Consider the following 15,000-nt stretch of genomic DNA (forward strand, 5'->3'; position numbering starts at 1 on the left):
ATCAAATGGCAGGAGGTATAAATAGACCTTCATGAGGTGTGGGACACACAAACACGTATACACACACAAGACTATCACACACCCACAGACACAAAAATAGGCACACAAAACAATCAAACATACACACACGCACACACACACAAATACACACACAAAGCTTCCTCCCACACACGCACACCCATGAACACACACGCAAACACACACCCACAAACCTACACGTACACACACAACCAAAAGCACACACACGCATGTACAGACACACACACACCGAAAGACAAATGCCAGACAATTTAGTCAAAACAATTTAGCCTCTGCGAGGGTCTTATCGGCCATTTCAATTAAGGCTTTCACCCTGAGCTCCACTGGGCAAAACAGCTACCTCAGCGACAAGTGCCATAATGATCCTGGCCAATCAGCATGCAGAACACAGCTCTCGCCTCTGCTCAGCTGAAGGATCAAGGAAGAAGCGATTAGCTCATTGAAACAAGGACGATGTAAACCAAATATAATAACCAGTGTCCCTGGCGAGGATGTGACCTTGAGCCTGAGTCTTGTTTCAACGGGAGGGATGGGGATGTGAGAGGGAGTCAAGGGTGGATTGGCATGGAGGTTGTCGAGGCTGCAGGGAGTTTCTGTCTTGGAGTGACAGGAAGCATTGTGATGGGACAGGGCTTGTGTGTATGAGCGTGTACACACAAGGGTGCACAATGACGCACACATGCACAGCAACACACATCTACACAGCAACACGCACGCACACTAACACAATCTGTCTGTGTCTGTCTGTCTGTCTGTGCGCCTGCCTGCCTTTCTGTCTGATTGTGTGTCTGTGTGTTAGTTTGCCAGTGTTCTGTTTGTCCTCATCTGAGAGCTTGCTAGACACACAGCTGCAGTGTAAACTCATTACCAAACCTGTGACCTCAGTCTGATTGGAAAATAATACATGTTTCAGTCTGTTTGAAACCAAACAAAGGATGTTTCTCACTTGTTCTCATTTTGTCCCTCAAACTTTTTTATCCTTGAAATTACGAGAAATGAATGTGATGATGATAGAGTCATGTGTGTTTATGTGTCAGACAGAGGTGCAGACAGGCAGACAGACAGACAGACAGACAGGCAGGCAGGCAGGCAGGCAGGCATGCAGGAAGGCAGACAGGCAGTGGGGGTCACTCCCCAAATCTCATCATAAATGTCAACACACAATCCAAAACAGCACTTCCACCTGTTAACAGGTCGGTAACCACGGTAACGCAGCTGAACCCCGACGCCTGTTCCGAAGCTGTTTGGATCGTCCTCCCCTCGTCATGAATATTCATGAGTCAGCGTTCTACGCTGTTGTCCTGGCCTAACTTGGCTCTCCAACAGCCTCCCTCTCCATAGACCCCACCCTGCTGCTGGGAGTGGACCCCTGCAGCCAGCCTGTGGGGGGTGCTGGACTCATGCTGCTGTTAGCACGTAGCCGGCTAACTCACTGTCTGAAGCCAGACGAGATTCTATTCAGTGGCTTTAGAAACCACTTTATATCAACCAGACACATTCTACACCATCAGAGACAGAAAGAGGGACGGAGAGGCGGAAACAGAGAATGGGACAGAAAGAAGTGGGAGAGAGACAGGAGCAGAGAGAGACCGAAAGAGAGAGAGAGACAGACAGAGAGAGATAGAGAGAGAGAGAGAGAGAGAGAGAGAGAGAGAGAGAGAGAGAGAGAGAGAGAGAGAGAGAGAGAGAGAGAGAGAGAGAGAAGAGAGAGAGAGTGAGAGAGAGAGAGAGAGAGAGAGAGAGAGAGAGAGAGAGAGAGAGAGAGAGAGGAGAGAGAGAGAGAGAGAGAGAGAGTGAGAGAGAGAGAGGAGAGAGAGAGAGAGAGAGAGAGAGAGAGAGAGAGAGAGAGAGAGAGAGAGAGAGAGAGAGAGAGAGAGAGGTTGATCCCGCAGCATGTCCGTCATCCATATTGTGAAGGACAGCATTAAGGAAGGAAGGTTCCACTAGCTGTTAATTCTATTCATCTGGCGACAGGAAGCTGTGATAAGGTATTTCTCTGGAGTACACATTTCAGCTGTGTCAAACCAATTATTCCTAAACATACTCTCTCTCTCTCTCTCTCTCCCCCTTATGTGTCTGTATCAGTTCAATTCAGAAAAGGCTTTATGTGCATGAAATATATTAGTAAATATTGCCAAAGCAACAATCCAATTATAATAACAATGGTGGTAATAAGGGGAGGAGGAAGAAGCAGGAAAGAGAGACTTTGATTATAAGGAGGTCAATATTGCATTGAGACAGAAGGACTAGCAGGGAGGGCTTCTTAAGTTTCCAGGTGGCATGTCACTAGGTAGGTGAGAGACCACAGAGAGCTTTCCTTCAGGGTGTGTGTGTGTGTGTGTGTTGCCCCGTGTGTGGGTGAGTGTTTGCCCCAGTGTGTGTGTGTGAGGTAAACACTAAACTCCAACAAAAAACAACAACAAAAAAAACAACAACAGCAACTCCCTAGAATATGAGGAATAAAGCTGCTTCCTGTTAAGAGAGAATCTCAAAGCAGCGAGGGAGATTTGAAGGCCAGGAATAGGCTCTGTGGTGGTCCTGGGGGGTGAATACATCAAGGCTGAGACAACAATATCGTCACTATATGGAGGTTTAGATTTCATGAGGCCTTGTAAACATTCTAGAACGCATGGAGATCATCACCTACCTATGGCGACATAACCCACAAACAAGTGTTAAAAAAACGAGCTATCACCCAATTTGACAATGACAACTATTGATTTAGATGTGAATCTACTTACAGTAAAAGCCAACATTGCGTTAATTTCACCATCCATCATGAAATGTTCATTTGGATAAAGCTGGTCTTAAGTCGCCGTCAAGAAAACGCGAAAACTCAAGGCTAAATGATTTCGACCAATCAAATCTTCACATAATTCAACAGATATGTCCGTCTGTCTCACTAGAATGGTTGTCATAATCTACGGAATCCTGGAATGTCAGGGACATTGATGAATGGAACCTGTCAAGGACTCTGATGTATGGAATCCGTCAAGCTGAAAGAGCGATAGAGAGGGAGAGAGAGAGATAGAGAGGGCAGGGGGGGGGGGGGCGAGGATCATGGAGATACTGTACATCCGAAGGCCAGAAGAGCATCCACCTTGTCAAGAAACTCTCCCAGGACCGAGCAAGGGCAGCGTCGGACTACAGGGGCAAACGGTAGCTTAAAAAAGAACTACAAATCCCAGCTCACCTGAAGCAGCTCAGTCATCTCTACATGCCTCTCACAGGAATGTGCTATGACAGGTGTGAGAGTCAGAGGGATACGTTGTGTCAAAGCTGGCTTCCAGTCTGCTGAAAAGGTCACCGGGCAGGGGATGCTATGCTAAAAGAAACAAACCCAAAGTGAAGGAGTCGGTCACAGTAAGTAAGTTGCTGGTCTTTCCCTGAGGCGCTAGGACTGCGCTTCCTGCGCTAGGAAAGTCACCTGGGCCTCTGATGTATCTTTCCTGTCTTAAAGTCTGCAAAGGGGTTTAATCTTTGTTGGCCAGAGATTAATGGTGGTTACTGAACAAACCACCTGGCAGAGATATCATACCTGCCTGGTTCCTAGGCATGGCAGGAGAATAATGAGAGTGTGTGTGAGAGAGTGTGTGTACATGTGTGTGTGTGTGTGTGTGTGTGTGTGTGTGTGTGAGAGAGAGTGTGTACATGTGTGTGTGAATCAGTGCAGATGATGTACTGCCTCTTTTAATCATTAGTCTTGAGGTGGCTAGAAACTAATTAGCAGGAGTTCCATAAAACCTGGAAACCTTCTTGCATCTACAAGAATGTGTCCTTGGTGTGCGTGTGCGCATGGTGCCGTGTGCACTCACGTGTGCCGGTGTGTTTGTGCGTGCCCAAAACCGTGCGTGTATGATTGGGAGTGTGTGTGTGTGCCTGTCACCTGTCCATGGGTGCTATGTGCATTCATGTGAGTGAGTGTGTGTGTGTCATCCTACAGATTTTCCCACACAGCATCTAAGCTCAAGCTGAGCCCCGACTGGCAACTCCGACACCAATTAGGGTCTGTCTGTCCTCCCCGACAGTCTGGGGCCGGGGAGGGGTTACACCTGCGAGCCTCCTCCGTGCTGCAGCCCTGCAGCAGATCGGCACTATTTCTAGGGGAGGGAATGGGCCCTCATCGAATTGTGAAGACGGGAGACGTTGGAGCCACTTTCAGGTGAGCTGTGACGCGCCGGAAAAAACTCCTAATCCAGACGCCTCCTGAGAGGCGGCGTAGCCGGACGCTCATCCGACGCGACAGGCGGAAACGCAGTCACCGTCGCTATCTGTGTTAATTAATGTTTGCATAAGGGGGGTGGCGTGGGGGGGGGAGCGGAGACAACTCGCTGAGCTTTAGCTGTCATGACTGAAATCGGTTCTGTCTTTGAAGAAAGAGGCCTTTGAGGACGACTATCTGTGAGCGTACAGAAAGACTGGCGTTCTGGCGTTAGCGCCTTGAAACTAGCTCAGTTTGGTCCACTGAGGGGAGCCCGGAGTCTAGAACCAGGATGTGCCCTTTCTAACAGAGTCTGGGTGGGTCTAGAACCACTATGTACTGGTTCAACCAGAGTCACCAGGGTCAAATCTCTCCAACTGCAGACACAGATGTACAGACAGAGACAGAGAGAAATAGAGACAGGCAGAGATAAACAGAGAGACAGGCCGGCTGGCAGATAAACACACAAGTAGACAGACAGGAAGGCAGACAGACAGACAGAAAGACAGACAGGCAAACAGACAGGTAGACAGGCAGGTAGACATGCAGGCAGCTAAACAGACAGACAGACGGGGAGCACTCGACCACAGCTGTCAGAATGATGTTGCTTATTATAATTGCAGGGTATTCTGTAGATCAAAGCTTTTGGTTACCAGGTAACCCCAAACCCGCGCAATGGAAAAAAATACAGGCTGTTACAAATTCTCCCACTCTCTCTCCAATCTCCCACCCTCCTTTTTTCCTTCTCTATTCCTCTCTCTCTCCCTCTCTCTCCCTCTCGTCTCTCCTCAATCTCCTTTTCTCTGATTTATTTGTCTTTCTTCCTCTCTCTTCCTCCATCTGTCCCTTGACTCTCCACCTATTATCTTTCGCTTTCTCTCTCCACCACTCGCACACATGCTCGCACAGTATCAGTACATGTAATGTAACCTCCTTCCCTCTCTCCTGCACCTTCCTCTCCTCTCACCTCTCTTTCTCTCCTGTCTTTGGTTGAGTGGCTACTTTCGAATTTCATCACACAGCTCCATCGACACAACCCCACGACTAATTATTCACCTTCACTACGTCTCACACCAAACCGCTGTTACCTTCCCTTCCTCCCTTTCTCTCATGGTCACACTGTCTTACGCACACGCACACTCTCTCTCTCACACACACACCCCTCTATCCACCCCCTCTGCCTCATTCTGAACCATGTCACAGCTTTTCTTGTGTCTGTGAGGTCCGAGCTGTGAGGAAACACAGTTATCCTGCCTGTGGACTGGCACCCAAGCCAGAGGAGATAATCACCTAATGGTTTGTGTGTGTGTGTGTTTGTGTGTGTGTGTGCGTCCTTAAGAGAGGGCTTGTTAGAGATAAAAATAACGAGTGTGTGGATATGTGCAAGTGTGTGTGTGTGTGTGCACGTGTATAGGTGTGCATGTTAATAACTTAAAACCATTCATCAGCTAGCGAGAAGTCTTATATTACCTTCAAGGCTGAGAAGGTTACTATTCTGTGAAGAGGAATCCGTAAGTGTGTGTGTGTTTGTGCGTGTGTGTCTGTGCATTTGTGTGTGCATGTGTGTGTGCCACCACTTGTCACTGGGGTTTTCCGAAACCCTTTTACACCAAGCTAACAGCCTGTGTCAGTGTCACTATGGCAACTAATTGAAATATGATTTTTTATTTATTTATCTTTCTTATGCTTATTATTTTGCCTTCCTCCATGCTAATAGCAATCATAACCTGTTCCAAGGACTCCCCTGTCTGGGGGGGGGGGGGGGGGGAGAGTGACAGATGCCCATTAAAGTACCAAACAGTAATCAAACCTGTGTCACACACCAAAAGCCCGTTCTACACAGAGTAATGAGGATAATGAGTAAAACGGAGGCTAAGTAGAATGCAAGACGAGCCCTATATCCTCATCGAGACAGAGAATGTCAGTCAGGTAAACGTCAACAGGAAGTGGATGAACAGACGCACCTGGTTGGGTTTCTCACAGTCAAATCACCCAGGCCTGTAGAAGATCGTGGTTGTCCCTAGCAACACAAGCAGGTACCCTGTGCTCTGTAGAGAGAACAGAGGTCAAGCAGATGTGGACGTACGCTACGTCCACAAGGACCCGACCCCCTGGCCTCTTCAGGGTGAGCTAGACCCAGGGAAAGGGCGAGGGTAGAGGGGGAACCATCTATTATTCATAACTCACCCAGACTCCATAGAACATAGGTACTCAACCAACCCCCTTGCTCGATTTATCGATTTATCTTTGAAGCCTGATGACTGTAGTACATGTGTGTGTGTGTGTGTGCCGGGGTGGGGGGTCAGTAACAGTGAACTAGCTGTTGGCTGAGGACATCGAAAACCAGGGCCCTCAAAACTCCTTCAATCTACCCTCCTCTCTATCTTCCTTTCTCTATCCTCCTCCTCTAACCATCCTCCTCTCTATCTTCCTCTCTCTATCCTCCTCTAACCACCCTCCTCTCTATCTTCCTCTCTCTATCCTCTTCTAACCACCCTCCTCTCTACCTATTCCTCCATCTATGCTCCTCTCTCTACCCTCCTCTCTCTTTCAACTCCTCTCTCCATCCGTCTATTAGAATTCTCCATGACTATTCTAAAACCTGAGGGAGTGGGCGGAACAGAGAAACGGTGAGGGGTTGATGTGATTGGACTCATTCATGCAAGCAGAGGTCGCCGAGGGGTCAAATGCTCTGATTGGTGGTGTCTGAAATGAAGGGGGCGGTCTCTTAAACAGTCACCTATGTGACCTTGAGGACATGGGCTGAATTCCAATGATGTCATTGTTCTCTGAGGAGTTCTTCTTGGAAATCAGCGGGAAAATATTAGCACTCCTCTCATGAAACACACACAGAAATAAATACATTTCACAAATACACACGCACACATACACAGGGTTCCAAAAATGAAGAAAGAGACATACATGATAATCCCTCTGCTTCCTCCATCAGATCCAGACATCTGACCGGCAATTAGTTTGGGATCAGTTCGATGCAGAGCCAATATGACACACCCACACACGTATATGACACACGCACACAAACACCCATACACACACACACACAAACACACACACACACAAACACCCACGAACACACACACACACAAACACACACACACACAAACACCCACGAACACACAAACACACAAACACACACACACACAAACACACACAAACACACACACACAAAAACACACACGCACACAAACACCCATACACACACAAACACCCACGAACACACACAAACACCCACGAACACACAAACACACAAACACACACGCACACAAACACCCATACACACACAAACACCCACGAACACACACACACAAACACACACAAATCCTCTGGTACTCCGTCTTCTCCTTAGATCAATGCTCTCTAAAAATGTTTGGCTCATTTGTGACTAATGCTGTTTTCTCGACTGGAAAAAAAGGACAACCTTTATTGTTTCTTTTGACTCATTTCCATGCCCGGCCTAATGTCTCCGGCAAATGCTATGAATGCTGTCTGGAAGCCAAAAGATTAACATTTATATAACTGAGTCACCTCTCTCCTGCTGCTCTTAGTTGATGCTTCAGAGTCAGGAGAGCTGGAGTTGCTGGAGCCTGGTAGACTGACACTATACCACCAACACACACTTCACAAGTAACGCACACACACACGCACACACACACGCACACACACACACACACACGTACAAACATTTACACGAGCAAGGCGTAGACACAAGCATGCAAAAAAGACACATACGCACATTCTAAGACACACACAAACACACACCTGTCAAACTGTCAGTCTGGAGGAGGTGGAGGCTGTTTGAGGCTGTGATCCATCCCATAATAGTCCACCTGGCAGTTATCTCCTCCTGTTCCTGTATTGTTGATGCATCACATCATCTACCTTCCTGAAGAGCAGCTACCAGATACCTGCAGAGCTCCCTGCAGGTATCTGGTGCTCCCACGACCAACAAAATTATTCATTAAGCTAAGTCATTCCTGTTGTAGGTGAAATTGAAAAGCACCGTAGCTTGTTTCTAGGTCACCATAGCACACTAGATCGAGTCATAAATTACTAGATCCATAGATTAATCTAGCTGGACACTCCCATTAGAGAAAGTGGGGTGTTGCCTACTAGGGAGGGGTGGGGCTGGTAGTGTGTGGTGGGGCTTAGTGTGTGATTGGTGCATTTTGGTCTAGTCTCTCTCTTCCTATGGGTTACTATTAAGACATCAGGAAGCTGCATCCACCTGTTCGGATAGGTTACCTGATAATGAGCTCATGACCAGCTAATGTGTTTGTGACTCAACTTGTTTAATTGTCTCTCTCTCTACATACACTGTAATCTTTGCGGGACCTACGAGGGCTGCGAAGGCAGCATCTGGCAATCGAATCAAATGCACCACGTCATCTGGAAAGACATTTCCTCAGTCATTTCAATCACGGCTGCCTGAGGTTTCGGTTTGATTTGTTTGACTTCATTAGAGAGTAATTAAATTGCCTCGGGGTGTAAAAAAAAAAAAACACAACATGTTCTTGTAAAAAACACGCTACAAAGTGAACAAGCACGTTCTGTTTACTACTAGTAATACAGAATGCGTCTTTAAAGCAGACAGTCAGTCAGCCAGTCAGCCAGTCAGCCAGTCAGTCAGTCAGTCAGCCTGCCAGTAAGTGGGCATGTGGGTACAACCACAACCCAGGCAGCAGAAAATGAGTGTGTGTGTGTGCATGTATAATCCCAACCAACCACCCACACACACAAACATCCTGTGATGTGTGGGTCAATGGTAGTGACGGCGCTGGGCAGAGCAGGGTGTGTGTGTGAGAGATACAGGCTGGGGTCCAGTGATTATCAGCCTTGTAAGGCATGCAGGACAAGGCTATGCTGGGCCCCACAAGGTTATATGGGCATGGACTCACTTCAGGCAGATGGCTGGAGGTTTATGACTCGTTGCCATGCAGCTGAGGCCCTGGGTCTGGGAGTTTTAGAATGCAACCTCCAACGCTTCCTCTGTTTAAAATGAACATTGCTGCCCTCCGCCTATTTGATGTTAGGCACCTTATATCCCTCCTCTTGCACATCTTTGAAGGCTGGGAGAAGAGAGGAGATGAGAGGAGATGAGAGGAGAAGAGAAGAGAAGAGAAGAGAAGAAAAGAGAAAAGAAGAGAAGAGAGGAGAGGAGAGGAGAAGAGAGGAGAGATAAATAGACAGGAAAGGAGAGAAGGAGAGCAGCACCATAAACTCAGAACGACATCTGGATGGTAGTAACCTTGGAGACAGGAAATGCCACCTGAGGAATTCACAAAGGGGGAGGGGGGGGGGTGGAGGCTTGAGATAATAGTAGGACAGAACCAATTAGTCTAGGTCGTGTCTTCGCTGACGCTTCATATTGAGGGGGCTCGTTCCAGAATGATCTGCCTGTCAGCAGACTCAAAGTCTTCCTACACTAGTAGAAACAGGGACAGAGAGAGGAAAGAAAAGGAAGGAAGGGGAATGAGGGAATTAGTAAAGAAGACATCGGAGAGGTGGCACGGGAGAGAGGTGAAGGGCAGGAGTGGAAAGGTCAAGGGTTAAACACATTTATTGGGGTGTTTGTTGTAGAAAGATTATTGGCAATTTCTGAAAGTAGGCCTGTGTTTGGTATTCCAATAATTCAATTATTTCTCCAGCCACTCGTTCAAGTCCAAAATCGAATTTACTCATTCATTCTGAAACCACACGATTCACTCCTTCATTCAGAAACCACACAATTCCCTCCATTCAGAAACCTGATGATTCACTCCTCCACACTGTTCCTGCATTCTACAGTTATCTCCTGCAGAACCAACCATCCAGTAAGGAGCAAGTAAACCATGGCAACAACACAAAAACAGTTTCCTACCCAGAAGCACCATTTCTACCAGCACTTGGAGAGAAGAGGAGGAGGAGAGGTGGAGGAGGAGAGGGGGAGGAGGAAAGGGGGAGGAGGAAAGGAGGAGGAGGATAGGTGGAGGAGGAGAGGGGGAGGAGGAAAGGAGGAGGAGGAGAGGTGGAGAAGGAGAGGGGGAGGAGGAAAGGAGGAGGAGGAGAGGTGGAGGAGGAGAGGGGGAGGAAAGGAGGAGGAGGAGAAGGGGAAGACAGGATTTTTTTAACTTAACCAGTCACATTGAAAATGACAATCTTTTACTGATGTGTCACCTGGCTGCAGACACCAACACACACACACACAAACACACAGGCACAAACACACTTGCATACACAGATGCAGGCAGAGTACACACACATTAGAAACAGTTTTAGAAAACCCATTCCAGCTGCTTGGTATCATCAGGAGAGATATAATTTGAGAGAGAGAGAGAGAGAGAGAGAGAGAGAGAGAGAGAGAGAGAGAGAGAGAGAGAGAGACAGAGACAGAGACAGAGCGCGCCACACTCAATTACTTCTCATACCCTTTTGTTAACCTCCCTATTACCCTATGTTACCTCGACCCTTCCTCCCTCAACACACATACACACACACATAGGTCTATGTGCTGGTCTGGGGTCAGTTGATGGTCCCAGTTGTAAATGAATCTCTGATCTGAGACCAGAAGCTGGAAGGAAAAGCCTCCCGCTGGGGCCGTCACAGGTGGGCAGGAATGGAGAGCTTTAATGAAACCGTATGATTGGCTGGTCCCGGTCTTTGTGGAGGGCAACACTGGCATATGGGGGCCCAATCCAACTGTTCCCCCGGGATCCTGCACAAATAGTCAGGGTGGCGTTTCTATGGCAACAGGCATCCGTTCGGCCTACGACACCTGAGTGGAGGGGCATACAGGGGACTGTACCGCGCCCCTCCTAAACACAGCCCATAATACTCACTAATGAGTCTTGTAGGAGAAACGACAAAGGGGTGTTAGAAAGAGAGAGTAGGAAACCTGAAAGATGGATAGGGAGGGAGCGAGGGATAGAGAGAGAGAGAGAGAGAGAGAGAGAGGAAGAGAGGGGGAGAAAGAGAAGGAGAGAGAAAGAGAGAGAGAGAGAGAGAGAGAGAGAGAGAGGTGGGAGAGAGAAAGAGTATGGAGAGGGGGTGGAGGGGAAGGAAATGAGAGGTGGAGAGGAAAGAGAGAGAGACCAAGTGGGGGGAGAAGAGAGGAAGAGAGAGGAGAGAGAGAGAGGAGAGGAAATAGAGAGAGCAGTTATGTCCAGCAGCTCCTCATCTGTTCATATATAGAGGTAAACCTCCTGAGTTTTGAACACACAGTCCTCATATTAAGATGTGATGAAACACCTCCAATGGATGATAGAGGGTGTGAGAGCGGGAGGGATGGAGGGATAGAGAGATAAGAGGGATAGACAATAAGGGGAAGAGAGAGAAGGTGTAATTCACATAAAGAGGAACAGGGAGACAGTGGGATATTAGGGTGAGTGTGTGTGTGCTTTCAAACCCTCCATTCCTCTCTCCATCCCTCCATTCCTCTCCATCCCTCCCTCCTCTGCTTGTCAACATCATGTGTCTCTGCTGACAGCTCCATCACAGCAGAAACCAACACAGGCTTATAATGTGCCTGAGCTTCTATAAAAGCATGAGTATCTTCAAACACACACATACCGGATGGACAGGGGCACGCATCCACACACTCACACACACGCACACGCACACACACACATGAATTTCATAACTGTAAAACGTGTCTATCACTGCATCGCTGTGAGTTCTGAGTACGCACTCAAACACGAAGAGAAACGTGCGCACCCGTTTCCGTGCGCGCTGGTCCAGAACACGTACGAGTGCACGTCCGTGCGTGCCTGGCACGCGCTGCCTCGTTTTGAAAAGGGGGGGGGGGCCGTGACGGAGTGGGAGGCGCACGACCCGAGCTTCGAGCTCTTTCCCGGAAAACTCTATGTGATAGATGAAAAACAAATGGAGAGGAGGACGCATACGAAGCGTCCTAATCAGATTCCTCGTCGAGAGCGGCTGCTGGCGTGGCGCTCGGGCCGGGCACAGCTGGTCCTGCAGCGCCACAGACATAAACATGCAACACCAGCTTCTCTCCGGGTCGGGGCTCCTTATTTATGTCAGGGGAGATTGCCGTAACACGAAGGCCCTGTTTATGAACGGAGACTCTATCAGAGACGACCCCTGGTGATGGACCAGCTGCAGCAGACAGGAGGGGGGTGGGTGGGGGGGGGGGGTGTTCTTCCAGGTGTGTGTGTGTTCTTCTGCCCTGTGTGTATGTCCTTGGTCTCCCTGTTCTTATCCCTTGTGTGTGTGTGTGTGTCTGGTCTCCCTATTCTTCTCTCTTGTGTGTGTGTGTGTGTGTGTGTGTGTGTGTGTGTGTGTGTGTGTGTGGATGTGGTGTGGTGAGCCCAGGTGCGTGTGCCAGCGGTCCACGTTTATTATCGCATTTTCAGTGTGACCCTGTTTGGAGTCAGTCCTGTGCTGAGAGGGTGGAGACAGGAGAGAGTGGAGGTTGAAGAGGTAGGAGTGGAAGGAGAGGGAGAGTGGAGGGTGGAGAGAGAGGAGAGTTTGTGAAAAGAGAGAAGAAGGCGGAGAGTGGGTGGAGAGTGGGTGGAGAGCACCCAGACTGTTAGAAGCAGGTGATGGAGGTGACGCAGGTGAACCATCTGACCGTGGGGAAATGTACACCACTGGTGCTTCAAGGACACAGAGACGCTGGTCAGCTCTGACTGGACTAGACCAGACACTCGCCTCAGATCAGATTTACAGGGAAACTCCTGGTGCATTAGTGGGGAAGGGGTAGTTAAATTGGACCAGACAAAGCCAGATTAGACCAGACTAGACCATAACAAACCAGACTAAACTGGACCAAACAGATCCAGACCAGATAAGAATAAACCCGGACTAAACCGGATTAAACCGGATTCAATGTGAAGCACTCACTCTTGACGGTGGCAGTGCGGGTGCAGTTGTAGAGGATGGCCAGCTCTCCGAACACCTTCCCTGGGCCCATGGTGCACAGCTTCATGCTCTCCTTCGTCACCTCCACCTTCCCGTCTGCGGAGAGAAACCACACAACATACTCTTTCAGTCCGGCAGAGGTGCAGCCAGGCGGTCAGAGAGGAAGACAGCACGACAGCAGGGGTGTTCTGCGGCGCAGCGTGCGGCAGGGGGAGAGGAGGGGGTGGGGGATTGGGGGGAGGGGAGAGGGGGAGGGGACGGGAGGACAGGGGGAGAGGGGGAGAGGGAGGGAGGAGGGGAGAGTGGAGGAAGAGGGAGGGAGGGAGGGAGGGAGGGAGGGAGAGAGGAGAGGGAAAGGGACTGGGAAAGGGACTGGGAGAGGTTGAGAGGGCGGGAGGGAGGAGGAGGGAGGGAGGGAGGAGGGAGGGAGGGAGGGAGGGGAGGGAGGGAGGGAGGGAGGGAGGGGAGGGAGAGAGGGAGAGGAAAGGGACTGGGAAAGGGACTGGGAGAGGTTGAGAGGGAGGGAGGGAGGGAGGGAGGGAGGGAGGGAGGGAGGGAGGGGGGTATTAGACCACCAGTCTGAAGGCATTAAGCCAGGGCGGCAGAGGAGCAGTCCTGGAATGAGAGATCACAACACAGACTCTCAGAGAGAGATGGGAGGAAGGGTTTACATGAGGGAAGAGGATTAGTCAAAACAGACATGAGTCTGGGGCGATAATAAAGTGATGGATGGAGGGAGGGGGGAGGGAGGGATAGACAGAAGGAAAGGATGATATGAGAAGAGGAAAGCAAAATGGAAAGGCTTAATGACTAGAAGAGACATCGACAGTAGCTTCTGAAAACACCACAGTGTTTGATGGTATCTGAGAAAAGAAAGGAGAAGGAGGAGAGAGGAGGGAAGAGAGGAAGGAAAGGTGGAAAGTGAAGATAAAAGTGAAAAGTGAATGCAGGATCATTTATTCGTAAGCTCTCTCTACGCTTAACAGCCAAAGACAAAGAAGAGAATTTCAGTTCGAAACACAGCTGACCTGGTTGGCTGATACCTGGCGTGGAGCACTTACAGCCCTGGAGCAACTCCAAGTAAAGATCTGATGGAACACTGTGTGACTGACCCAGAGAGAGAGAGAGACAGAGAGAGAGAGAGAGAGAGAGAGAGAGAGAGAGAGAGGAGAGAGAGAGAGAGAGAGAGAGAGGAGAGAGAGAGAGAGAGAGAGAGAGAGAGAGAGAGAGAGAGAGAACGAGAGACGAGAGAGAGAGAGAGAGAGAGCTAAAGAGAGAGATGTAGAGGTAAAGCGAACGAAAAGACAGATTAAAAGAGAAAAGAAAAGAGAGATTGAAAGGGAAAGATTTAAAGAGTTAAAAGAGAGAGAGCACGATAGAGAGAGAGTGCATTCCTCCAAGCCACAGCTCGCAGCACTTCATTAAAGTCAGACCAAATCATGTAAAAAACGTTTTAAAAAGGTAAAGAGGAGACCGGTACGATATTGAGTCTGAGAGAGATCCAAATGAACCCGACCCCATTTCAACACATCATTCCTCTCGGCCCCAGTCGAAACCCTGTATGAAAAAAATTCTTCTAGAAATCGATCAGGAAGGGTTCAGGCCTCTCACTTTACGCCCTGCCATACACCTGAAAACAAGCTGCAGGAACAGGAGACGGCTCCCTTAACACCCGACCGACCGCCACAAAGTAATAGTCCTGCACGGAACGCGACAGGGAGAGTGAAAAGAGAGAGAGAGGGAGAGAGAGAGGGAGGAGAAAAAACAAGAGAGAGGGAGGGAGAGAGGCAGAGAATGGTGGCGAGAGAGGAGAAGAGCATTATCTCTTTACCTCCGCCCTCCTCTGTCCCTCCTTCCTCCCCGACACGTTTATTACATCTCTG

General features: G+C 49.0%; 1 protein-coding gene across 1 annotated transcript in view; it reads right to left on the reverse strand.

Annotated features, from left to right (window-relative positions):
• The window catches only part of LOC134031661 (cGMP-dependent protein kinase 1-like), a 58,802-nt gene that overhangs the window by 27,805 nt on the left and 15,997 nt on the right, over positions 1-15,000 (reverse strand). Inside the window, exons 3-4 of the mRNA XM_062475367.1 lie at positions 13,100-13,213; positions 10,415-10,418 (exon numbers count right to left, since the gene is read on the reverse strand). Coding sequence (XP_062331351.1) covers positions 10,415-10,418; positions 13,100-13,213 — 118 coding nt within the window. The remainder of the gene's footprint in view (positions 1-10,414; positions 10,419-13,099; positions 13,214-15,000) is intronic.

This window comes from Osmerus eperlanus, chromosome 12, assembly GCF_963692335.1.
Source record: "Osmerus eperlanus chromosome 12, fOsmEpe2.1, whole genome shotgun sequence".
NCBI lineage: Eukaryota > Metazoa > Chordata > Actinopteri > Osmeriformes > Osmeridae > Osmerus > Osmerus eperlanus.